Genomic DNA, 27,177 nt, shown 5'->3' with positions numbered 1-27,177 from the left:
TATCATGGTCTTACCTTTACTTATAAGTAAAGTCCATGCTCAGCTCCTTCCGATCAAAAGCATGGATAACTTGTTTATAGAAGTCTTCCTTATCTTCCTTCAGTTTTAAAAGTCTCTCTGTCTCGATTGAAAGTCCAGTTTAGAAAACTGTTTTGTTTGAGATATGTAATCCTCCATGTTAAAAGTGCAAGCGAGAGGAAAAAATATACGATTGCTGCTTGTTGTCACTTCTTCTGCAGCCAAATAGTCGCAAGAAGGATCAATAGGAGGCGGGAGTCATTTAATGACTCATATTTGACACACGCAGCTACGGTACACAAATAAAACATAACTGCTTACTGGTTTTTTTAGCATATTCAATAGCTCGGACCTTAAATACTACTGAATAGCTCTTAATCTTCTTCCCTTTATGCGATTTCAAATGATTGAAATCGGCCTCCTCCATTTTGAAAATGATGACAGGTGAAGTGTCACTCGTGACGTGACGAGTTTGACCCTGTGGAAATTCTAGACATGCGCTAATAAAAATATTTTGCGAAACGAGTTTGACCCGGCATTAATTCTAGGCAGGTGCATACTATATACCCGGCGGCAATACAAGGAACTACAGTATATAAGTAATACTCACAAAGAAAAACTCTCAAACGGCGACAATCCGTCTGCTAAGCTAGCAAGAACTTTGGAGAAGATGCATGGCATGAAGCAAAGGAACAAGTCCAAGTCCGAGTCACGGTCAGCTCTCTTCCTCTCCGGCCAGGTGACCCTGGGCGTGTTCGGCCGCGAGGAGGAAGTGATCTCCAACCCGCTGTCGCCCGGCGTGATCCAGGGCATCATCTACAGCAAGTGCTGCCCACCAGGGGGCGAGCGCGAGGCGGTCCTGCAGCAGGAGCTGGTCATCCACATCGGGTGGATCATCTCCAACAACCCCGAGCTCTTCAGCGGCATGCTCAAGATCCGAGTCGGGTGAGCGTCTGCGGCTACACGACAGCTAAGCACACAATAGCCCACCTGCTAGGCGTACGATAGTTAGTGACTCTTGAACGATGCACAATCCTCCAGCTAGGTGGCAGCACTCCTAAAATTACTCACCGGGGAATATAACGAAGTATATTTGGCACTAGAACTCACAAAGTTGTTATTCTCTCCCTGAAACTCCCAAAAGGGAGCCAAAAGGCTGTTGTTTAAGATGTATCCCACGACGGCCGACAATTAGCCACCTTTCTTTTTTAAATGCAGCCGTCACATCAACACCGGGGCGGTATAGCTCGGTTGGTAGAGTGGCCGGGCCAGCAACTTGAGGGTTCCAGGTTCGATCCCGCCATCCTAGCCAGTGCCGTTGTGTCCTTGGGCAAGGCACTTTACCACGTGCTCCCAGTGCCACTCACACTGCTTTAAATGTAACTTGGATATTGGTTTTCACGATGTAGAAGTGCTTTGAGTGACTGGAGAAAAGCGCTATATAAATATAATTCACTTCACATCAGAATGCTCAGGTGGCATTTTCACAATTTTGCTTTTCACAATATTTTAATGTAAAATATAAATGTCATTTATAAAATGTTAGCTTTTGTCACAAAATATTTCGACCAAGCGTGATTGTTTTGTTTTTATTTCCACATAATTTTGTAAAAAATATTGTATGATTTTTTTTTTAATTATTATTACTTTTTGCGTCTTTCTTTTTTAAAGAAAAAAACCCAAAACAGTTAATTTTACATTATATTTGACTTTATTAATGTAAAATGGCATATGTTTTTTTTTAAATGTTGTATTTACTAATTTCTTACTTATACATAATTTAATATTGCATTTTTCTTTAAAAAATAGTTTAAAAAATGGTTTTGTTTTAAATTTTTATTTTTCTCAAAATATTCTGACATAATTCATGGAAAATTACAACTTTTTTCCCACAATATTTATAATTTTTTTCTATATATATATATATATATATATATATATATATATATATATTAGGGCTGGTCAACGATTAAAAATTTTAATCGAAGTTAATCGCACTATTTCTCCGATTAATCGCGATTAACTGCATTGTATACGCAAAGCCCAATAACGAATTCAAAAGTAGTGTGTAGTGCACCTTTATTGGAATATTCTCCCACATGAACAAAAGCGCCAAAACATTTGTTGTGCAAACACAATTTAAATCAGTCCTTGTTAAACAGTCGCAGTTAAATAGCATATTTGATGAAAATCAACTCAAAAAATGTAAATACAAACATTTAAGCTTATTGCCACTGCCAGGGTATTTAAGTTATCCTGTTTGTTATGGAAAATAAATATAATCTACATACAAATCTCTGAGCCACAATCATAACATCTGAACAGGCAATTTCTGAGGTAATTTTTTATCAGGGATCTTATGTTTAAAAAACCTATATTATAGGCAGTGGGCTGTTTTAGGGAATTTTGGATCAAATTATCCGTAGTAGCAATATTAATAATGTTGTGTTTATTCTGCGTAGTGCACTTAAAATAATTATGACCATATCTAGGAATTGATATGATGGGCATTTTCCGATTGTTTGCTTGGTGCTTTGATAAACTGAAGGCATCATATACATGGTACTATATTGTGATGTTATGAGCCAGGGAAAAAAAGAACTACCCTACCCAGCATGCAACAGGAGTGAGGAGCATGCGCGGTAGCCCGGTATAGGTTGTGTGTCGCCATGACGACATCTTGTATGTTGTGATATGCACGCTCTGAAAGTAAACGTTAAGAACTCAGCCAACACTCCTGGTCTGCATTATTCATAAATAGACAGACAACACATATACTCCGCTGCTTCAAATGTAGCTGGCAAAGTATTCCCATGCTAGCTAGCACGCCTCATTCAGTCCAAAACGGCCCGATCTATCCACATCCAGAATTGTCTGGCGGTCGTAAGTGATCCCGGAGTGACCACGCTGTAAGCCAGCCAGGACATTTGCAGAATTGTCCGCTATTTTTGCCAAATGTTCCATCTTTACCAAGAGCCCCTCCACGCCGTCTTGTTAAGAAAAGGCGTTAACAAAATAAAAGCATGTAAACAACATACGCAAATGTGCGATAAAATAATTGTCGGCGTTAATAGATTGATGAGTTAACTCGTAATTAACGCATTAATTTGCCCACCCCTAATATATATATATATATACACACATATAGTACTTTATTGATTCCTTCAGTAAAATTAAACTATATATATATATATGTGTAAATATACATAGTTTTATTTACGTCAACATTTTTCAACCGATTCCAACACCAACCCATTCATATCAATCAATCAATCAATGTTTATTTATATAGCCCCAAATCACAAATGTCTCAAAGGACTGCACAAATCATTACGACTACAACATCCTCGGAAGAACCCACAAAAGGGCAAGGAAAACTCACACCCAGTGGGCAGGGAGAATTCACATCCAGTGGGACGCCAGTGACAATGCTGACTATGAGAAACCTTGGAGAGGACCTCAGATGTGGGCAACCCCCCCCCCCTCTAGGGGACCGAAAGCAATGGATGTCGAGCGGGTCCAACATGATACTGTGAAAGTTCAATCCATAGTGGCTCCAACACAGCCGCGAGAGTTCAGTTCAAAGCAGCGAGAGTCCCGTCCACAGGAAACCATCCCAAGCGGAGGCGGATCAGCAGCGTAGAGATGTCCCCAACCCATACACAGGCGAGCGGTCCATCCTGGGTCTCGACTCTGGACAGCCAGTACTTCATCCATGGTCATCGGACCACAAGGGAGGGGGGGGACATAGGAGAAAAAAGAAAAGAAGCGGCAGATCAACTGGTCTACAGGGGTGCCCGTTACGTCGATCGCGAGCTACCAGTCGACCGCGGGGGGTGTGTCATTCGATCTCCAGCCAGGCTTTTAAAAAAAATAGACCTAAAAATGAGTGATCATCAATCTTCACCAAGACGTCACTTAAATGACATTCACGGTACCGGAGGATCTTGTGAGATGACGCTGGCTGCTGCAAGATCATTATTATGAAAATATGACCGAGAGGAAGGCGAGAAACACTTTTTATTTCAACAGACTCTCGCGCCGTACCTTCCGTCAGAACTCTAAAGGCCGACTGCACGTTTCCTATCTTCACAATAAAAGCCCTGCTTCATGCTGCCTGCGCTAACTAAATACAGAGTCTGGGAAAACTGGCGTGCACAAGCGATCCCTCAGAAAGCTGGCGTGCACATCACTTGTGCACGCCAGCTTTCCGAGACTCTTATTTTGTTAGCGCGGGCAGCATGAAGCAGGGCTTTTATTGTGAAGATAGGAAACGTGCAGTCAGCCTTTAGAGTTTTGACGGAAGGGACGGCGCGAGAGTCCGTTGAAATAAAAAGTGTTTCTCGCCTTCCTCTCCGTCATTTTTTCATAATAATGAACTGGCAGCAGCCAGCGTCATCTCACAAGACCCTCGGGTGCCGTGAATGTCAATCAAGCAAGCTACGGAATTTGCCGCCAATGTTTTTCTTGTAAAGTGTATGGAAGCTGAATGAATTAGATGCCAAAACGCAACCACTTTCATGTGGTATTGTACAGAAAGGACAACTTTGTTTCTCCTCCATTTGAAAATGTGGGCGTTATCATCATTACTGTCTGATTGCAATCAATGCGAGTCATCAGAATCAGGTAATACACCAACTTATGTTCTTGTCTTGGTGGAAGAAAGACATCTATATGTGTTACACATGCTTGTATTATCATTAAACACATTTAACTTGTTTACAAAAATGTCTCTTTCATAAATAAATAAATATAAATGATAGCTTTCCGAGACTCTTATTTAGTTAGCGCAGGCAGCATGAAGCAGGGCTTTTATTGTGAAGATAGGAAACGTGCAGTCGGCCTTTAGAGTTTTGACGGAAGGGACGGCGCGAAAGTCCGTTGAAATAAAAAGCGTTTCTCGCCTTCCTCTCCGTCATTTTTTCATAATAATGAACTGGCAGCAGCCAGCGTCATCTCACAAGACCCTCGGGTGCCGTGAATGTCAATCAAGCAAGCTACGGAATTTGCCGCCAATGTTTTTTCTTGTAAAGTGTATGGAAGCTGGATGAATTAGATGCCAAAAACCAACCACTTTCATGTGGTATTGTACAGAAAGGACAACTTTTGTTTCTCCTCCGTTTGAAAATGTGGGCGTTATCATCATTACTGTCTGATTCCAATCAATGCGAGTCATCAGAATCAGGTAATACACCAACTTATGTTCTTGTCTTGGTGGAAGAAAGACATCTATATGTGTTACACATGCTTGTATTATCAAAAAATGTCTCTTTCATAAATAAATAAATATAAATGAGGTAGATCCCCCCCTGCAGAAAAAGTGTGGGCACCCCTGTTCTAGTATCAATATTTTCAAAAAATCCCCAAATTTCTAAGACATTCCCCGCCCGATGTCTTTTCAAGTCCCTTTGATGTTTTGTCCCAGGTGGTTGGTGCAGGCCATGAAGCAGGAACTGAAGGTGCGGGCGGGGGACATGTGCCCCCAGGACATCTACCAGCTGTCCCCCAGCGACATCAAGCAGCTCCTGCTGGACGTCCTGCAGCCTCAGCACGCCCGCAGGTGCCCAGCCCGATCCTCATTCTTGTGAGAACCCTGCGTGTGACCGACCCGGTTCCGTCCGGCAGGTCCTGGCTCCACCGCCGGCAGATCGACGGCTCCTTGAACCGAACCCCGCTGGGCTTCTACGACCGGGTCTGGCAGATCCTGGAGAGGACGCCCGGCGGGATCCTGGTCTCCGGGACGCACCTTCCGCAGGTACGTCGACCGGCGCCGTTTCTGTTTTTTGGCGACGTCTCGTCACGGCCGCCATCTCGTTTTTAAGCAACCCACGCTGTCGGACATGACCATGTACGAGATGAACTTCTCCCTGCTGGTGGAGGACACGCTGAAGAGCATCGTCCTGCCCGAGTACAGACAGGTGGTCGTCGAGGTAAAAATACTCTTTTATTTTTGTAACAATACAGGACATATCAAGTCAATTAAATCAGGAAAAAATAAATACAGCTGTAAAAATTTTTTTTTTTATTATTATTTTGCATTTATTATTATTAAACTGCTGCACCTCAATTTACATATTAAATAGTAAACAAAGTATTATGAATAAATATTTAACCGTTAAATTGACAATCAATATCCATTCATCCTTTTTCTACCGCTTATTCCCTTTCGGGGTGGCGGGGGGCACTGGCGCCTGTCTCAGCTACAATCGGGCGGAAGGCGGGGTACACCTTGGACAAGTCGCCATCTCATCGCAGGGCGACAATCAATATATTATTATATATGACTAAAAAAAAAAAAAAAAAAAAAAAACTGAAAGAATTAGTAAACTTTTTTTTTTTTTTTTAGTCAATCAATATATTACTAAAAAATGTTTACTAATTTATTCATATATTTTTTTCTTACATCCATCCATCCATCCATTTTCTACCGCTTATTCCCTTTCGGGGTCGCGGGGGGCGCTGGCGCCTATCTCAGCTACAATCGAGCGGAAGGCGGGGTACACGCTGGACAAGTCGCCACCTCATCGCAGGGCGACAATCAATATATTATTATATATTACTAAAAAAAAAAAAATAAAAAAAAATGAATGAATTAGTAAACTTTTTTTTTTTAGACAATCAATATATTACTAAAAATGTTTACTAATTTATTCATATATTTCTTTCTTACATCCATCCATCCATTTTCTACCGCTTATTCCCTTTTGGGGTCGCGGGGGGCGCTGGCGCCTATCTCAGCTACAATCGGGCGGAAGGCGGGGTACACCCTGGACAAGTCGCCACCTCATCGCAGGGCGACAATCAATATATTATTATATATTACTAAAAAAAAAAAAATAAAAAAAAATGAATGAATTAGTAAACTTTTTTTTTTTAGACAATCAATATATTACTAAAAATGTTTACTAATTTATTCATATATTTCTTTCTTACATCCATCCATCCATTTTCTACCGCTTATTCCCTTTTGGGGTCGCGGGGGGCGCTGGCGCCTATCTCAGCTACAATCGGGCGGAAGGCGGGGTACACCCTGGACAAGTCGCCACCTCATCACAGGGCGACAATCAATATATTATTATATATTACTAAAAAAAAAAAAATGAAAGAATTAGTAAACTTTTTTTTTTTTTTTTTTTAGACAATCAATATATTTCTAAAAATGTTTACTAATTCATTCATATATTTCTTTCTTACATCCATCCATCCATTTTCTACCGCTTATTCCCTTTCGGGGCGGCGGGGGGCGCTGGCGCCTATCTCAGCTACAATCGGGCGGAAGGCGGGGTACACCCTGGACAAGTCGCCACCTCATCGCAGGGGGACAATCAATATATTATTATATATTACTAAAAAAAAAAAAAAAATTATGAATTAGTAAAAATTTTTTTTTTTTTTTTTTTAGAGAATCAATATATTACTAAAAAATATTTACTAATTTATTCTTTTTTTTTTCTTATATTAATGTAATATTTACTCTGTATTAAATCCACTGATACAAGTTCAGTTTTTAATTGTGATTATCATGGAGCTTCTGCCTTTTAAATAAAAAAAAATAATATATAAACTATCTAACTGTCAGGTAATTTAATCCATACACATTTTAATACTAAATGACATTTTAATCATTCATTTATTTGACTTCTTGTTTATTTAATTGTGTTTAAATACGCGAGAAATGATTCATTAAACAGTCCAAATAAAACAAAAATAAATGAATTACTGGCGAAAAAATATATTTCTCAATTATTATGATAATCCAGATTTTAAAATAAAATAAATGGACATGTGTGTTAAATCCAATATAATTTTGTAATTATGTCCCTATTCATTTATTTGTAATTTTAATATTCTTTGTATTTTATATTTATTCTGTTGTTGTTATCCATATTTGTAGCCACAGTCAAATAAACAAGTAAAATTGGAGTATTTAGATTTTTTTTTTGCCTTACAGAATGAAACAAAATAAATGTAAAAAATATATGAATATTTATTTTTGATTACATAAAACCTAATTCATGGGCGTTATAATTTAAATTATCAAAGTAATCATTAATTGAATTGACTTCAAATTTGATTTCGGTCAAAGATTTTTTTTTTTTAATTAGTTATTATTTAGAGGCTCAATGATTAAATCCATCCTTTTTCTACCGCTTGTCCCTTTTGGGGTGGCGGGGGGCGCTGGCGCCTATCTCAGCTACAATCGGGCAGAAGGCGGGGTACACCCTGGACAAGTCGCCACCTCATCGCAGGGCGACAATCAATATATTATTATATATCACTAAAAAAAAATAAAAAATGAATGAATTAGTAAACTTTTTTTTTTTTTTTTTTAGACAATATATTACTAAAAAAGGTTTACTAATTTATTCATATTTTTTTCTTATATTAATGTAATATTTACCGTGTATTAAATCCACTGATACAAGTTCAGTTTTTAATTGTGATTATCGTGGAGCTTCTGCCTTTTAAATAAATAAAAAAAATAGGTAATTTAATCCGTACACATTTTAATACTAAATGACATTTTAATCATTCATTTATTTGACTTCTTGTTTATTTAATTGTGTTTAAATACGCAAGAAATGATTCATTAAACAGTCCAAATAAAACAAAAATAAATGAATTACTGGCAAAAAAATATATTTCTCAATTATTATAATAATCCAGATTTTGAAATAAAATAAATGGACATGTGTATTAAATCCAATATAATTTTGTATTTATGTCCCTATTCATTTATTTGTAATTTTAATATTCTTTGTATTTTATATTTATTCTGTTGTTGTCAAATAAACAAGTAAAATTGGAGTATTTAGATTTTTTTTTTTTGCCTGGAGCAGCTCTTACACAATGAAACAAAATAAATGTAAAAAATATATGAATATTTATTTTTGATTACATAAAACATAATTCATGGGCATTGTAATTTAAATTATCAAAGTAATCATTAATTGAATTGACTTCAAATTTGATTTTGGTCAAAGATTTTTTTTTTAAATTAGTTATTATGTAGAGGTTCAATGATTAAATCCATCAATTTTCTACCGCTTGTCCGTTTTGGGGTCGAGGGGGGTGCTGGAGCCTATCTCAGCTGCAATCGAGCGGAAGGTGGCGTACACCCTGGACAAGTCGCCACCTTATCGCATAATTCATATTACCAATATTAATTATTTAAATGAGTCCATACAGTATATTCTTTTAAAAAAAAAAGTGTTATTCCATAACAAACAGAAAAAGAAAATTGCTAAAAGAATGCTAAAATATGTTAAAATTTTATTTTTTTATTTTTATTTTTATTTTTAAATCCAACATCAATTATTTAAATGTGTCCATATTCATTTAATTTTTTATATATTTATTATTAATTTAATTATTTCATTAAAAAAAAAAAAAGTATTTTCAGCCATAGTCAAACAAGTCAAATTTAAAAGCATTTAGGGAGCAGCTGCTGTCGTACAAAAAAACAAAGTAAATGTTAAAAAAAAAAAAGGGTAACACTTTTGTACGGGGAACATATTCACCATTACTTTGGTTACTTATTGAAGTAACAAGGATTTAATTTAGAGTTACTAAAGTGTTACCAAAAAATGTATTTATTCATATTTATAACCCCAACATATTTTGCGTCCTTAAACAGAAAGAGAAAGCATTACTAAAATGTTTTTAATTATCATTTTTATCATCATTATTGTATTATTTGCATTATTTTATATTTATTTATTTTTTATCATTATTTTCAGCTGTAGTAAAATAAACAAGTACAATAACATTATTCAACATATTTTTGGGGAGAAAAAAAATAAATGTAATATATATATATATATATATGTAAATATATATATGTATATATGTAAATATATATGTATGTATATTTATATATATATATATATATGTATATTTATATATACATATATATATGTATGTATGTATATGTATATATATGTATGTATTTGTATATATATGTATGTATATATATATATGTATGTATATATGTATATGTGTATATATATATATATGTATGTATATGTATAAATATATGTATGTATATGTATATATATTATTATTATTATATACATAAATATGTATATACATGTATATAGATATATATATATATATATATATATATATATACATATATACATGTATATATATATATATATATATATATATATATATATATATATGTATATACATGTATATACATATATATATATATATATATATATATATATGTATTCATATTTAACTTTGGTCAAATAATTACTAAACAAAACCTATTTTGTGTCCTCAAACAGAAAAAAAAATACACTAACATTTTTTTAGAATTATTTTAATATCACAGTTAAAGCATCAAATTTAAATTATTTAATTGTGTTCATATTTATTAATTCATTGTTTTTTAAATGTATTATTTCATTATTAAATGTATTATCTAATAATAAAATGTTTTAGATGTACTGTGCGAAAAAAACTATGAAATTACAGTTAAAATTATTTTGAAGCAGCAGAAACTAAATTAATTTGAAAAAAAAGTAATTATATTATTTAATTGTGTCTATATTTATTTATTAAAATGTTTGTATTATTTTATATTAATTCTGTGTACATTTTCAATATTTTCCACCATGGTCAAAAAAAAATTCAAGTAAAATTACAGTATTATTTTGCCGATATACAAAAAGACACAATAAATGAATATAAGTTATAATATATATATATATATATATATATATATATATATAATTGTTTTTTATTTTTAATTTTAATTAAATTTAATCAATGGAATTTGTAATATTTATTGACAGTTTATTTATTAATTTAATTGACTTTATATATGTTTTTGGTCAGAGAATTACAAAATAAAAGCATATGTTGTGTCTGTATGTATATGTATGTATATATGTATATATATATATATACAGTATATATATATGTGTATATATGTATGTATGTATGTGTATATATGTATGTATGTATGTATATATATGTATATATATATTTATACACATATATATATATGTATGTATATATATATGTATATATATATATATATATATATATATATAGTCAATTAAATGAATAATTAAACTGTCAATAAATATTACAAATTCCATTGAAGAAATGTTATGTTTTTGGTCAGAGAATTACAAAATAAAAGCATACGTTGTGTCTTCAAACAGAAAAATATCGTTTTTAATTAATTGAATAATTATTGGTTCATTAAATGTGAAGGAGTGGTTGTCACGGTGATAATGACGAGGTGTTTGTGGGCAGCTGCTGATGGTGGTCTCCATCGTGCTGGAGAGGAACCCCGAGCTGGAGTTCAGCAGCGAGGTGGACCTGGACGCTCTGGTGAAGGACGCCATGGCCGACTTCCAGAAGGACGACTTGGAGAAGCGGGACATCAAGCAGGCCTTCTTCAACACGGCCCCGGTGGGCCAGAGGAGCACCTCCAGCTACCTGACCAAGGCCGTCCTGGTCCAGCTGCTCAGGGGCGACGTCAAACCCTGCAAGGACGACCCCTGCTCTGTCAGCTAGCTGCTTAGCTTAGCCGCTAGCTTGATGGCGCTAGTCGCGCTCATCCTTCGCCCGGATTTGAGGCGGAAGCTGTTAGCATAAACAAGCTACATGCTAGCGGGCGTGGCGCCATTTTGTTTCTTGTCTCGTCGTAGCGCCGTTAGCTAATAAAGCTAGCCTAAATTTCTCCAAGTCAGTTGGGCCAGTTTAACATAAAGGAATTAAAATATCGACAAGCTCTTAAAAACCCCAAAACATATTTGTTTGTAAACACTGCGACTGCTAGTAGCTAGCGTGATAAACGCTTGTCGTTTAGCAGCCATCTTGGAAAGGTACTGAGCTAGCTTCTAAAGGTTTGTTGATTCTATCTCAAAATAATGTTTTGCCACATTTTTTTGTCACGAATCAGCTCCTCCGACTAGCATTTTTAGTGCCAACGACAAGCTAAATGCTAGCGGGCGTGGCGCCATTTTGTTTATTGTCTCGTCATAGCACAGTTAGCTAATAAAGCTAGTCTATTCAACTCCAAGTTAGTTGGCCTAGTTTAGCATAAAGAAATTAAAATATCGACAAGCTCTTAAAAACCCAAAAACATATTTGTTTGTAAACACTGCGACTGCTAGTAGCTAGCGCGATAAACGCTTGTCGTTTAGCAGCCATCTTGGAAAGGTACTGAGCTAGCTTCTAAAGGTTTGTTGATTCTATCTCAAAATAATGTTTTGCCACATTTTTTTGTCACGAATCAGCTCCTCCAACTAGCATTTTTAGTGGCAATGACAAGCTAAATGCTAGCGGGCGTGGCGCCATTTTGTTTCTTGTCTCGTCGTAGCGCAGTTAGCTAATAAAGCTAGCCTAATTAACTCCCGAGTTAGTTTGCCTAGTTTAGCATAAAGAAATTAAAATATCGACAAGCTCTTAAAAACCTGAAAGATATTTTTTTGTAAACACTGAGACTGCTAGTAGCTAGCGCGATAAACTCTTGCCGCTCCGCAGACATCTTGGAAAGGTTTTGAACTAGCTTGTAAATGTTTGTCGATTCTATCTGAAAATAATGTTCTGCCACATTTTTTGTCATGAATCAGCTCCTCCAACTAGCATTTTTAGTGGCAACGACAAGCTAAATGCTAGCGGGCGTGGCGCCATTTTGTTTCTTGTCTCGTCGTAGCGCAGTTAGCTAATAAAGCTAGCCTAGTTAACTTCAAGATAGTTGGCCTAGTTTAGCATAAAGAAATTAAAATATCTACATGCACTTAAAAACCCAAAAACATATTTTTTTGTAAACACTGAGACTGCTAGTAGCTAGCGCGATAAACGCTTGTCGTTTAGCAGCCATCTTGGAAAGGTACTGAGCTAGCTTCTAAAGGTTTGTTGATTCTATCTCAAAATAATGTTTTGGCACATTTTTTTGTCACAAATCAGCTCCTCCAACTAGCATTTTTAGTGGCAATGACAAGCTAAATGCTAACGGGCGTGGCACCATTTTGTTTCTTGTCTCATTGTAGCGCAGTTAGCTAATAAAGCTAGTCTAGTTAACTCCAAGTTAGTTGGCCTAGTTTAGCATAAAGAAATTAAAATATCGACAAGCACTTAAAAACCCAAAAACATATTTTTTTGTATACAGTGCGACTGCTAGTAGCTAGCGCGATAAACACTTGTCGTTTAGCAGCCATCTTGGAAAGGTACTGAGCTAGCTTCTAAAGGTTTGTTGATTCTATCTCAAAATAATGTTTTGGCACATTTTTTTGTCACGAATCAGCTCCTCCGACCAGCATTTTTCCTACCAACGACAAGATAAATGGTAGCGGGCGTGGCGCCATTTTGTTTCTTGTCTGTAATCGTAGCGCAGTTAGCTTATAAAGCTAGTCTAGTTAACTCCAAGATAGTTGGGCTAGTGTAGCATAAAGAAATTTAAATATCTACAAGCACTTAAAAACCCCAAAACATATATTTTTTGTAAACACCGAGACTGCTAGTAGCTAGCACGATAAACGCTTGTTGTTTAGCAGCCATCTTTGAAAGGTACAGAACTAGCTAGTTTGGTTGATTATATCTCAAAATAATGTTCTGCCACATTTTTTTGGTCATTAATCAGCTCCTCCAACTAGCATTTTTAGTGGCAACGACAAGCTAAATGCTAGCGGGCGTGGCGCCATTTGGTTTCTTGTCTCGTCACAGCGCAGTTAGCTAATAAAGCTAGCCTGGTTTAGTTAGTTGGCATAGTTTAGCATAAAGAAATTAAAATATCGACAAGCTCTTAAAAACCCGAAACATTATTTTTTGTAAACACTGAGACTGCTAGTAGCTAGCGTGATAAACGCTTGTCGTTTAGCAGCCATCTTTGAAAACTACTGCGCTAGCTTCTAAAGGTTTGTTGATTCTATCTCAAAATAATGTTCTGCCACATTTTTTGTCATGAATCAGCTCCTCCAACTAGCATTTTTAGTGGCAACGACAAGCTAAATGCTAACGGGCGTTGCACCATTTTGTTTCTTGTCTCATTGTAGCGCAGTTAGCTGATAAAGCTAGTCTAGTTAACTCCAAGTTAGTTGGCCTAGTTTAGCATAAAGAAATTAAAATATCGACAAGCTCTTAAAAACCTGAAACATATTTTTTTGTAAACACTGAGACTGCTAGTAGTTAGCACGATAAACTCTTGCCGCTCCGCAGACATCTTGGGAAGGTTTTGAACTAGCTTGTAAATGTTTGTCGATTCTATCTGAAAATAATGTTCTGCCACATTTTTTGTCATGAATCAGCTCCTCCAACTAGCATTTTTAGTGCCAACGACAAGCTAAATGCTAGCGGACGTGGCGCCATTTTGTTTCTTTTCTCGTCATAGCCCAGTTAGCTAATAAAGCTAGCCTGGTTAAGTTAGTTGGCCTAGTTTAGCATAAAGAAAAATAAAATATCGACAAGCCCTTAAAAACCCAAAACATATTTTTTTTAAACACTGAGATTGCTAGTTGCTAGCGCGACAAACTTTTGCCGCTTCGCAGACATCTTGGAAAGCTTTTGAACTAGCTTCTAAATTTTTGTTGATTCTATCTGAGAATAATGTTCTGCCACAATTTTTTGTCACGAATCAGCTCCTCCAACTAGCATTTTTAGTGGCAATGACAAGCTAAATGCTAGCGAGCGTGGCGCCATTTTGTTTCTTGTCTCATCGTAGCGCCGTAAGCTAATAAAGCTAGCCTAAATAACTCCAAGTCAGTTGGCCTAGTTTAGCATAAAGAAATGAAAATATCTACAAATACTTAAAAACCCCACAACATGTTTTTTTTTTGTAAACACTGAGACTGCTAGTAGCTAGCGCGATAAACGCTTGTCGTTTAGCAGCCATCTTGGAACGGTACAGATCTCGAGTTAGCTAGTTCTGTTGATTATAGCTCAAAATAATGTTCTGCCACAATTTTTTTTCATGAATCAGCTCCTCCGACCAGAATTTTTACTGGCAACGACAAGATAAATGCTAGCGGGCGTGGCGCCATTTTGTTTCTTGTCTGTAATCGTAGTGCAGTTAGCTAATAACGCTAGCCTAGTTAACTCCAAGTTAGTTGGCCTAGTTTAGCATAAAGAAATTAAAATATCTACAAATACTTAAAAACCCCAAAACATTTTTTTTTTGTAAACACTGCGACTGCTAGTAGCTAGTGCCATAAACGCTTGTCGTTTAGCAGCCATCTTGGAACGGTACAGATCTCGAGCTAGCTAGTTCTGTTGATTCTATCTCAAAATAATGTTCTGCCACAATTTTTTGTCATAAATCAACTCCTCCGACCAGCATTTTTCCTACCAACGACAAGATAAATGGTAGCGGGCGTGGCGCCAATTTGTTTCTTGTCCGTAATCGTAGCGCAGTTAGCTAATGAAGCTAGCCTAATTAACTCCAAGTTAGTTGCCCTAGTTTCGCATAAAGAAATGAAGATATCGACAAGCACTTAAAAACTCCTAAACAAAACTTTTTTTTTTTTTAAGCACTGAGACTGCTAGTAGCTAGCATGATAAACTCTTGTCGTTTAGCAGCCATCTTGGAACAGGACTTGAGCTACCTTCTAACGATTTGTTAATTAGAGCTCAGAATAATATTCTGCCACAATTTTTTGTCATGAATTATCTCCTTTCACCAGCATTTTTACTAGCAACAACAAGCTAAATGCTAGCAGTTATTATTTGACTTTGTATTTAGTTTGTAGTCGCGCATTTTGCTGATGATTTAGCTTAGCATAACAAGAAAATGATCTGCCCGCAACAAAACACTATTTTCTGTGAACATTGAGACCGTTAGCGGCAAATAGACGTCTTCAAGATTTTGAACTGTTAGCGACAACAAGCTAAATGCTAGCAGTCATGACAGCAGTTTGCATCTTTTTTGTAGTCGGCATGTAGCTGATCGAGCTTGCTAGCCTAGCTTAGCATAAAGAAAGAAGTGATTTATCAAGACTTATCGTTTTTGTAAACAGTTTTCTGTGAACATTGGGACTGCTTTAAGCTATTTTTCGTGGGTCGTTTGAGTGTATTCTTTCAACATTGGGCAGCTATCTTGGAGAGGTCGTGCTAGCTAGCGTGAAAAATATTTTTGATTGTGGCTCAAAATTCTGTTTAAAATGACAATCTAAAACTTGTGAACATTTCTAGACGTAAATTATCTCTCACCAGCATTTTACCCTACTTAAAACAACTCGCTGTTTTTTTCCCCAATTTTTTCTTTAAGCTAGCTGCTATAGCATCCAAAATAATAGCGGACGACAACATTTTTAGTAGCCAAACTTGCTCATTTAAAAGACTTATTGACATTCAACATTTTTACGGAGAAGATGCTAAATGTGCGATTGACGTCCCTGTCGTCCGTTCAAGAAGTTTATGAGCCCCATTTTGACAAGCTAACTGTTAGCCTGTAGCATGCTAATCTCTTAACCTACTCATTTTGGTGCTTTTGGCGCTGTTATGTTAGCTCTAACCCTTGACAAGATTTTAGGTTGAATTTGTTAGCAACAACGAGCTAAATGCCGGCACTTTGTTTCTTGTAGCATCTAAAGTGATAGCGGACGATAACGCCTAAGTAGCCAAACTTGCCGAATTCAACATTTTCACAGAGAAGATGCTAAATGTGCTATTGACGTCTCCGTCGTCAGTTCAAGAAGTTTATGAGCCCCATTTTGACAAGCTAACTGTTAGCCTGTCGCAAGCTAATCTCGTAACCTACTGAATTTTGGTGCTGTTGGCGCTGTTATGTTAGCTCCAACCCTTGACAAGATTTTAAGTTGAATTTGTTAGCGACAACGAGCTAAATGCAAGCAATTTGTTTCTTGTCTGTAGTTGTGCGTGTAGCGGATTAGCTTAGCATAGCATAAAGAAAGCCCTCATCCAACGCCACTTATCTCTCGGAAAAAAACATTTTCTGTGAACATTGAGAATTCTACAAGCTTTTTTTCTGTGCGTCGTTTGAGTGTCTTCTCCCACATTTTGGCAGCCATCTTGGGAAGGGCTAGCTAACCTTACAAGCCTATGTTGACAATGGTTAAAGAAAACACCTGTTCAAATGCCTTTTCTGTGACACCTGTGAACATTTCTCGACGTTATTCCTCTCTCACCCACATTTTTCCCGCCATTTTGTTCCTACTTAAACAATTTGCTACCCAAAATTTTATGCGTCGTCCGACCTCAGCTAGCGCTACGTTATTTGACGAATAATGGACAAATCAGCAGAAACAGACAAGTATATTTTAGTGGATGTTTGACATTTTTACGGCCAACGTAAAAATTAAGGTAAATGCGCCATGCTAGCTGTTAGCCTGCATGCTAGTCATAATGCTAATCCAGTGCATGCGCGCAAAGCTACAGTGCGTTAGCATGGTTTACGCACATGTTAAAATGTTGATTGTTTGCTGGGTTTCTGGCGCGTTGTACGTTGTTAGCATTTTGGTGCTGTTAGCGGATAGCACCGCCCGTTTTTTGGGTCCGGTTGGCGTTATTCCGCTGTAAGGTGTACCCCGGTAAAACTGATTAAAAATGGTTTCAAGTGTGTTGTTGAGTGTCTGTGTCGTCAATCCACCAATAGGAAGTGGTTTCGATATGGTCTGTTCCAGGGTCAAACTGCTAACATTTAGCCGTATGACAAAGGTGTGTCCTTGCTAGTTGGTGACAGCAGGCTAGCAAGGCTAACTGTGGCCAGGATAAATGAGCTCTGACAAACGTTTAAATGGGTTTGGGCAGAGACGAGACTAAATAAGATGTCTACTCGGCTGGACGTCCTGCCGGGAATTTTTAATCAGTGCTTTTAATTAACTTTCCTCCTCTAACGAGCTGCACACCTTGAAAACAAAGATAGCGGGGTTTTTTTTTTCCAGGATGAAGTCGCCTGCGGGCGGAACAACAGGATCCATTCTGTGGAACAAACGCCGACAAATAATGTCGACTTTTTGTTCCTCTGTTGTTAATAATTGTTGTTAATAATTGGTCGTTCCACATTTACTTTTATATATGTGGATACATGGTGTTCATCATTACCTAAACATACATTATACTGGTCTGCCAGAGCATAAAAATACATAGCAGGAAAGATCTACTTGTGTATTACTGTATGTACACACACACACACACACACACACACACATATATATATATATATATATATATATATATGTATGTATGTATATGTATGTATGTGTATATTTATGTTTGTATATATATATATATGTATCTATATATGTATACATACATATATATGTACATATATATGTATGTATATATGTGTATGTATACATATATGTGTGTATGTGTATATATATGTATGTATAAATACGTGTATATATGTATGTACACACATATATATATATATTTGTGTATATACATATAACGTGTGTATATATTTATATGTAAATATATATATATTTGTGTATATATATATATATATATGTGGGCACACACATACATCTGTGTATATACATACATATATATGTGTGTATATTTTATATATATATGTGTGTGTGTATATGTATGTATATATATATATACATATATATATATATATATAGCTGAGATAGGCTCCAGCAACCCCAAAAAGGGACAAGCGGTAGAAAAAAAAATATATATATATACACATATATATATTATATATATGTATCTATATACGTATATATGTATGTATACATATTTATGTATGTATATATGTACATATATGTGTATATATACATATATGTGTGTATATAAATGTGTGTGTGTATATATATATATATGTATGTATAAAAATGTGTATATATGTATGTATATATATATATGTATGTATAAAAATGTGTATATATGTATGTACACACATATATATATATGTATATATATATTTATATATTTGTGTATATACATATAACGTGTATATATATGTATGTACATATATATGTATATATACGTGTGTATATACATACATATATATGTGTGTATATATATATATATATATATATATATACATATATATATATATATATATATAGCTGAGATAGGCTCCAGCGACCCCAAAAAGGGACAAGCAGTAGAAAATGGATATATATATATATGTATGTATGTGTATATATATATATATGTGTATATATGTGTGTGTGTTATATATTTATTATATATATTTGCACCTCCTTTGGCACTGAAATATCTCCTAGCACAGATACTTTGCTTACTTGTTTATGTTGTCATCGGACTCAATTATATATGTTTATATAAGTTAAACCAACAGTGACGAGTAACAATTCGATCCGATTCCTAGGATGAAGATTCGATTAAGAACCGATTCTCGGATCAAAGCGATCCTGGCAGCATATTATTTGCTGTCATAATTACTATGAAACACCTTCAAAGGTCTTTTGGTTGCATGAACGTAGCCTAACATTCATTTTTTTAAGATGAAAATAATTATTTATTCATTCATATTTTTTCAGAGCATATTTTTAAAATCATGTATTGAGAAGAAACACGATTTGTATGGGAAAAAAATCGATTCACATCCGAATCGCGATTCTTATTCCTAATTTTAAATCCACAAAAAAAAATGGATTAAAACATAATATTGTACAAGCGGTAAAAGATAGATGGATTTTTAGTATTATTGAATTTTTTTTTAATACAATTTTTTTTCAATAAGAATTTTTTAAATAAGAACTTTTTTGAAAATAACTTTTCATAAGACGTCTAATAAAATTAGATATAACTTTTTTAACTTGTAACCTGTTTAGAAAAAGTTGCATTATAATTACTGTTCCAAGAATTGGTGTGAATCCAGAATCAGCTTGAATCCGGAATCGATTCGGAATGGAATCTTTAACCCAGGAATCTGAATCGGACTGAGTTGTTTACACCTGAAAATGTTTACTCCTCAGCCTTCCCGGTAAGGTCTGTTCAGGTGTACTGGACAGGATAGTCCAACCTCAGATTCAAGAGGAGCACTGTGGTCTTTGTCCTGGTCTTGGAACTGTGGACCAGGTCTATACTCTCAACAGAATCCTTGAGGATGTATGGGAGTTTGTCCAACCAGTCTACATGTGCTTTGTGGACTTGGCGAAGACCTTTGACCGTGTCCTTCGTGAAGTCCTGTGAGGGTATCAGACCGCCTGATTGTGGTGGTCTGTTCTCGGTACGATCAGAGTCGGACCCGTTTCCAGTGAGGGTTGGACTCAAGCCAAGGCTGCCCTAGAATTTCTAGGCACAGTCAAGGCGTTGAGAGGATCTGGTTTGGTGGCTGCAGGATTAGGTCACTGCTCCAGATGATGTGGTCCTGTTTTCTTGATTTGACCAGGGTTTTCAACTCTCGTTGGATCGGTTCACAGCCAGGTGTGAGGCGACTGTGATGAAAATCAGCTGCTCCAAGTCCGAGTCCATGGTTCCCGCCTGGAAAAGGGTGGAGCCCCGGCCGTCTCCGGGTTGGGGAAGAGATCTTTCCCCAAGTGGAGGAGTTCAAGTACCTCAGAGTCTTGTTCACGAGTGGACGATGAGGTTGACTGGTGGATCGGTACGGAGTCTTCAGTAATGCGGACTCCGTATCAATCCGTCGTGGTGAAGAAGGAGCTCTCAATTTACCGGTCAATCTACGGTCCTACTCTCACCTATGGTCACGAGTTTTGGGTGGACTTGGCGAAGACCTTTGACCGTGTTCTTTGGGAAGTCCTGTGGGGAGTGCTCAGAGTTAGGGTATCAGACCGCCTGATTGTGGTGGTCTGTTCTCGGTACGATCAGAGTCAGAGCTTGGTCCGCAATGCCGGCAGTAAGTCGGACCCATTTCCGGTGAGGGTTGGACTCAAGCCAAGGCTGCCCTAGAATTTCTAGGCGCAGTCAAGGCGTTGAGAGGATCCGGTTTGGTGGCTCTAGGATTAGGTCTCTGCTCCAGATGATGTGGTCCTGTTTTCTTGATTTGACCAGGGTTTTCAGCTCTCATTGGATCGGTTCACAGCCAGGTGTGAGGCGACTGTGATGAAAATCAGCAGCTCCAAGTCCGAGTCCATGGTTCCCGCCTGGAAAAGGGTGGAGCCCCGGCCGTCTCCGGGTTGGGGAAGAGATCTTTCCCCAAGTAGAGGAGTTCAAGTACCTCAGAGTCTTGTTCACGAGTGGATGATGAGGTTGACTGGTGGATCGGTACGGCGTCTTCAGTAATGCGGACTCCGTATCGATCCGTCGTGGTGAAGAACGAGCTCTCAATTAACCGGTCAATCTAGAATCCTACTCTCACCACGGTCATGAGCTTTGGGTCAGGACCGAAAGGACAAGATCACGGGTACAAGCGTAGCGGTGAGAAGGTTGGTAGGGTGCGAAGCTCTGTCATCTGGGCGGAGATCAAAGTAAAGCCGCTGCTCCTCCACATGGAGAGGAGCCAGATGAGATGGTTCTGGTCTTGGTGCCCCCCCCGGACCGGACCCGTTTTCAGTGAGGGTTGGACGCAAGCCAAGGCTGCCCTTTGTCACCCATTCTGTTCTTTTATGGACAGAATTTCTAGGCGCAGTCAAGGCGTTGAGAGGATCCGGTTTGGTGGCTCTAGGATTAGGTCTCTGCTCCAGATGATGTGGTCCTGTTTTCTTGATTTGACCAGGGTTTTCAGCTCTCATTGGATCGGTTCACAGCCAGGTGTGAGGCAACTGTGATGAAAATCAGCAGCTCCAAGTTCGAGTCCATGGTTCCCGCCTGGAAAAGGGTGGAGCCCTGGCCGTCTCCGGGTTGGGGAAGAGATCTTTCCCCAAGTGGAGGAGTTCAAGTACCTCAGAGTCTTGTTCACGAGTGGACGATGAGGTTGACTGGTGGATCGGTACGGCGTCTTCAGTAAAGCGGACTCCGTATCGATCCGTCGTGGTGAAGAAGGAGCTCTCAATCTACGGTCCTACTCTCACCTATGGTCACGAGCTTTGGGTTAGGACCGAAAGGACAAGATCTCGGGTACAAGCGTACTGGTGAGAAGGTTGGTAGGGTGCGAAGCTCTGTCATCCGGGGGGAGATCAAAGTAAAGCCGCTGCTCCTCCACATGGAGAGGAGCCAGATGAGATGGTTCTGGTCTGGGTGCCCCCCCCGGACCGGACCCGTTTCCAGTGAGGGTTGGACTCAAGCCAAGGCTGCCCTTTGTCACCCATTCTGTTCTTTTATGGACAGAATTTCTAGGCGCAGTCAAGGCGTTGAGAGGATCTGGTTTGGTGGCTCTAGGATTAGGTCTCTGTTCCAGATGATGTGGTCCTGTTGGCTTGATTTGACCAGGGTTTTCAGCTCTCATTGGATCGGTTCACAGCCAGGTGTGAGGCGACTGTGATGAAAATCAGCACCTCCAAGTCCGAGTCCATGGTTCCCGCCTGGAAAAGGGTGGAGCCCCGGCCGTCTCCGGGTTGGGGAAGAGATCTTTCCCCAAGTGGAGGAGTTCAAGTACCTCAGAGTCTTGTTCACGAGTGGACGATGAGGTTGACTGGTGGATCGGTACGGCGTCTTCAGTAATGCGCGATCCGTCGTGGTGAAGAAGGAGCTCTCAATCTACGGTCCTACTCTCACCATGGTCACGAGCTTTGGGTTAGGACCGAAAGGACAAGATCACGGGTACAAGCGTACTGGTGAGAAGGTTGGTAGGGTGCGAAGCTCTGTCATCCGGGGGGAGATCAAAGTAAAGCCGCTGCTCCTCCACATGGAGAGGAGCCAGATGAGATGGTTCTGGTCTGGGTGCCCCCCCCGGACCGGACCCGTTTCCAGTGAGGGTTGGACTCAAGCCAAGGCTGCCCTTTGTCACCCATTCTGTTCTTTTATGGACAGAATTTCTAGGCGCAGTCAAGGCGTTGAGAGGATCTGGTTTGGTGGCTCTAGGATTAGGTCTCTGTTCCAGATGATGTGGTCCTGTTGGCTTGATTTGACCAGGGTTTTCAGCTCTCATTGGATCGGTTCACAGCCAGGTGTGAGGCAACTGTGATGAAAATCAGCAGCTCCAAGTTCGAGTCCATGGATCCCGCCTGGAAAAGGGTGGAGCCCCGGCCGTCTCCGGGTTGGGGAAGAGATCTTTTCCCCAAGTGGAGGAGTTCAAGTACCTCAGAGTCTTGTTCACGAGTGGACGATGAGGTTGACTGGTGGATCGGTACGGCGTCTTCAGTAATGCGCGATCCGTTGTGGTGAAGAAGGAGCTCTCAATCTACGGTCCTACTCTCACCATGGTCACGAGCTTTGGGTTAGGACCGAAAGGACAAGATCACGGGTACAAGCGTACTGGTGAGAAGGTTGGTAGGGTGCGAAGCTCTGTCATCTGGGGGGAGATCAAAGTAAAGCCGCTGCTCCTCCACATGGAGAGGAGCCAGATGAGATGGTTCTGGTCTGGGTGCCCCCCCCCCCCCGGACCGGACCCCTACCTGGGTAGGTGTTTAGGACACATCCAATCGGTAGGAGGCCACAGGGAAGACCCAGGACACGATGGCAAGACTATGTCTCCCGGCTGGGAACGCCTCGGGATCCCCCGGGAAGAACTGGAACATGTCGGAAGTCTGGAAATCTCTGCTTAGGCTGCTGCCCCCGCAACCCCACCTGGAATAAGCGTAAGAAGATGGATGAAGAGATATTTTGTACCTCAGTGCTATATATATATATTGGTATCTCACTAATGCTAACTCTAAAAATGTTATTGCTAGCATTTTAGCATGGGACTGTTGGCATGCTAACGCTAGTAGGCTAGCTTTTTTTTCATCTATGTTTTTGCTAATTAATAGGTATCTATTAGAGTCATTATTTTAGTACTTGGTTAGCATGGTAGCATTTTTGTGACATGACGAATGCTATACAATAGCATGCTAATGTTAGTAGGCTAGCCTTTTTAACCGATTTCTCAAATATACATCGCAGAGTAATATATTTTTGTACTTGACGCATGCTACTGTCGATATTTTGGAACGCTAACATTAGCATAGTATTTTTTTTTTCCACCAGTAATTTAGCAGGTTTACACCTTTTATTTATTTTTTTTACTAATTTTATTGGTCTACCATAGTCATTATTTTGTTACTTGGTTTTCATGTTAGCATTTAAAAAAAAAAATCAGGTATATTTTACAGAGTAACATGTTTTGTTACATGACAAATTCTACCAATTAGCATGCTAACGTAAGTTGGCTAGCTGTTTTGGCTAATTTTATAGGTATCCACCCGTCGTATTTTGGTTCTTAGCATGCTAGCATTTCTAACACATTTTTATGGTAAACATGTCAGAGTAATATATTTTTTTACATGACGAAGTCTAACTATTAGCATGCTAATGTTAGTAGGCTACATTTTTTTTAACCAATTTTTCAAATATAAATCGCAGAGTAATATATTTTTGTACTTGACGCATGCTACAGTCGATATTTTGGAACGCTAACATTAGCATGGTATTTTTTCTTCCACCAGTAATTTAGCAGGTTTACACCTTTTATTTTTTGTTTTACTAATTTTATAGGTATCTACCATAGTCATTATTTTGGTACCTGGTTTTCATGTTAGCATTTAAAAAAAAATCAGGTATATTTTACAGAGTAATATATTTTGTTACATGACGAATTCTACCAGTTAGCATGCTAACGTTAGTTGGCTAGCTGTTTTGGCTAATTTTATAGGTATCCACCAGAGTCGTATTTTGGTTCTTCGCTTAGCATGCTAGCATTTTTAACACATTTTTATGGTATACATGTCAGAGTAATATATTTTTTTACATGACGAATGCTAGCCATTAACATGCTAATGTTAGTAAGCTAGATTGTTTTTAACCAATATCGCAGAGTAATATATTTTTGTACTTGACGCAAGCTACAGTTGATATTTTGGCATGCTAACATTAGCATGGTTTATTTTTTCCCCAGTAGTTTAGCAGGTTTACACCTTTCATTTATTTTTGTTCAAATTTTATAGGTACTTACCAGAGTCATTATTTTCATACTCTATCATGTTAGCATTTAAAAAAAATTTCAGCTATATTTCACAGAGTAATATATTTTGTTACATGACAAATGGTACCTATTAGCATGCTAAAGTTAGTTGGCTAGCTGTTTTAGCAAATTTTTTAGATGTCCACTACAGTCATATTTGGTACTTGGTTAGCATGCTAGCATTTTCAACAATTTTTTGTGGCATACATCTCTGAGTAATATATTTTTTTACACGACGAATGCTACCCTTTAGCATGCTAACGTTAGTTGGCTAGCTTTTCAAACACATTTTTATGGTATACATCTCGGAGTAATATATTTTGTCACATGACAAATGCTACCCATTGTCATGCTAACGTTAGTCGGCTAGCTTTTTAAACAAAATTTTCTGTTATACATCTGAGAGTAAAATATTTTCACATGACAAATGCTACCCATTAGCATTCTAACCTTTGTAGGCTAGCTTTTTAAACACATTTTTAGGTATACATCGCAGAGTAATATCTTTTTGTACTGCTCGAGTTGATATTTTGGCACGCTAAAATTAGCATCTTTGTTAGCATACTTGCTTTATTAGCTCATATTTTTTTTATTTTTAGCGAAATTGCATTTTCTAGTCCTGTGAAAAACATCAATAAAATGTACTGTAACTAAACTTGACGAGATAGCGTCATGAAAATGCGACCGGGTGTTGTTGATGCCAACATTAGTCTAGAAAGTTCTAAAGTCATGTCAAAGACAGGGTCGGTGTCCTGTGCGAGCGACAGTCGTCATTCGCAAAGCGATAAAGTGCGTTGAGTTTCCCGACACGTCGGCGTCGTAACTTCGCATCTGGCGGCGTCCGCGCCAAGGTGACACGTCCTCTTAGCGACGGACGGGGGACACATTGGCCGTGACACCAATCACGCAATAAAAGCCCGCGGCAGCTGCCGGAGTAACATCCGTCAATTAAGGAAGTGTCATGGCGCCTCTCCGTCTCACGTGACGTCACCTTGTGTTGCCATGGCGACATAAAAGGGCAGAAGTCAGGGTTTAAACATTGACTTTGTTCTGCATGAAGTTTTTGACAGAGAAAATGAGGCGGTCTCTAGCACCGCTCAGTGGTAAGATTTGAAACTGCATGCAACTGCACTCATAGCCAATAGCTGATAAATATTTTAAGTACATATCGGATTTTTGTTATATATAAATGTATACAATTTATAACAAAAACCAGATGTGTACCTAATATAAAAAAAGACAATAATTTTAAATTAAATACAAATAAATCAAAAGAAAATAAATTGTAAATGAACAATTATTTTAAATTAAATACAATTAAAACACGTGAAAACAAAATGTAAATGAACAATTATTTTAAATTAAAAAAAGTGAAAATAAAATGTAAATGAACAATTATTTTGAATTAAATCAAGTGAAAATCAAATTTAAATGACCAATTTTAATTAAATACAATCAAATCAAGTGAAAAGAAATGTAAATGAACAATTATTTTAAATTAAATACTATTAAATTAAGTGAAAATAAATTGTAAATGAACAATTATTTTAAATTAAATACAATTAAAGCAAGTAAAAAAGAAATGTAAATTAACAATTATTTTAAATTAAATACATTTAGATCAAGTGAAAATAAAATATAAATGAACAATTATTTTAAATTAAATATAATTAAATCAAGTGAAAATAAAATGTAAATGAACAATTATTTTAAATTAAATACTATTAAATTAAGTGAAAATAAATTGTAAATGAACAATTATTTTAAATTAAATACAATTAGATAAAGTGAAAATAAAATGTAAATGAATAATTATTTAAAATTAAATACAATTAAATCAAGTGAAAATAAAATGTAAATTAATAATTATTATAAATTAAATAAAGTGAAAATAAAATGAAAATTAACAATTATTTTGAATTAAATCAAGTGAAAATAAAATTTAAATGACCAATTTTAATTATTACAATTAAGTCAAGTGAAAAAAAATGTAAATGAACAATTATTTTAAATTAAATACTATTAAATTAAGTGAAAATAAATTGTAAATGAACAATTATTTTAAATTAAATCCAATTAAAGCAAGTAAAAAAGAAATGTAAATGAACAATTATTTTAAATTAAATACAATTAAATCAAGTGAAAATAAAATGTAAATGATCAACTATTTTAAATGAAATATAATTAAATCAAGTGAAAATAAAATGTAAATGAACAATTATTTAAAATTAAATACAATTAAATCAAGTAAATATAAAATT

General features: G+C 37.1%; 1 protein-coding gene and 1 long non-coding RNA gene across 3 annotated transcripts in view; one reads left to right on the top strand and one right to left on the bottom strand.

Annotated features, from left to right (window-relative positions):
* The window catches only part of LOC133546671 (phosphorylase b kinase regulatory subunit beta-like), a 95,890-nt gene extending 78,331 nt beyond the window's left edge, over positions 1-17,559 (top strand). For both annotated transcript variants that reach the window (XM_061892471.1, XM_061892462.1), the window contains exons 12-16: positions 758-963; positions 5,444-5,578; positions 5,644-5,773; positions 5,841-5,948; positions 11,293-17,559. In XM_061892471.1, coding sequence (XP_061748455.1) covers positions 758-963; positions 5,444-5,578; positions 5,644-5,773; positions 5,841-5,948; positions 11,293-11,556 — 843 coding nt within the window. In that variant the 3' untranslated portion in view covers positions 11,557-17,559. The remainder of the gene's footprint in view (positions 1-757; positions 964-5,443; positions 5,579-5,643; positions 5,774-5,840; positions 5,949-11,292) is intronic.
* A 1,916-nt stretch (positions 17,560-19,475) lies between these two features.
* Positions 19,476-27,177, bottom strand: part of LOC133546667 (uncharacterized) — a 14,281-nt gene continuing 6,579 nt past the window's right edge. The window contains exon 4 of the long non-coding RNA XR_009805255.1: positions 19,476-23,544. This is a non-coding gene — a long non-coding RNA (uncharacterized LOC133546667). The remainder of the gene's footprint in view (positions 23,545-27,177) is intronic.

The sequence above is a fragment of the Nerophis ophidion genome, linkage group LG02 (assembly GCF_033978795.1).
Source record: "Nerophis ophidion isolate RoL-2023_Sa linkage group LG02, RoL_Noph_v1.0, whole genome shotgun sequence".
Classification (NCBI taxonomy): domain Eukaryota; kingdom Metazoa; phylum Chordata; class Actinopteri; order Syngnathiformes; family Syngnathidae; genus Nerophis; species Nerophis ophidion.
Note: the sequence above shows the minus strand (reverse complement) of the source record. Positions and strands in the feature narration are given on the sequence as shown.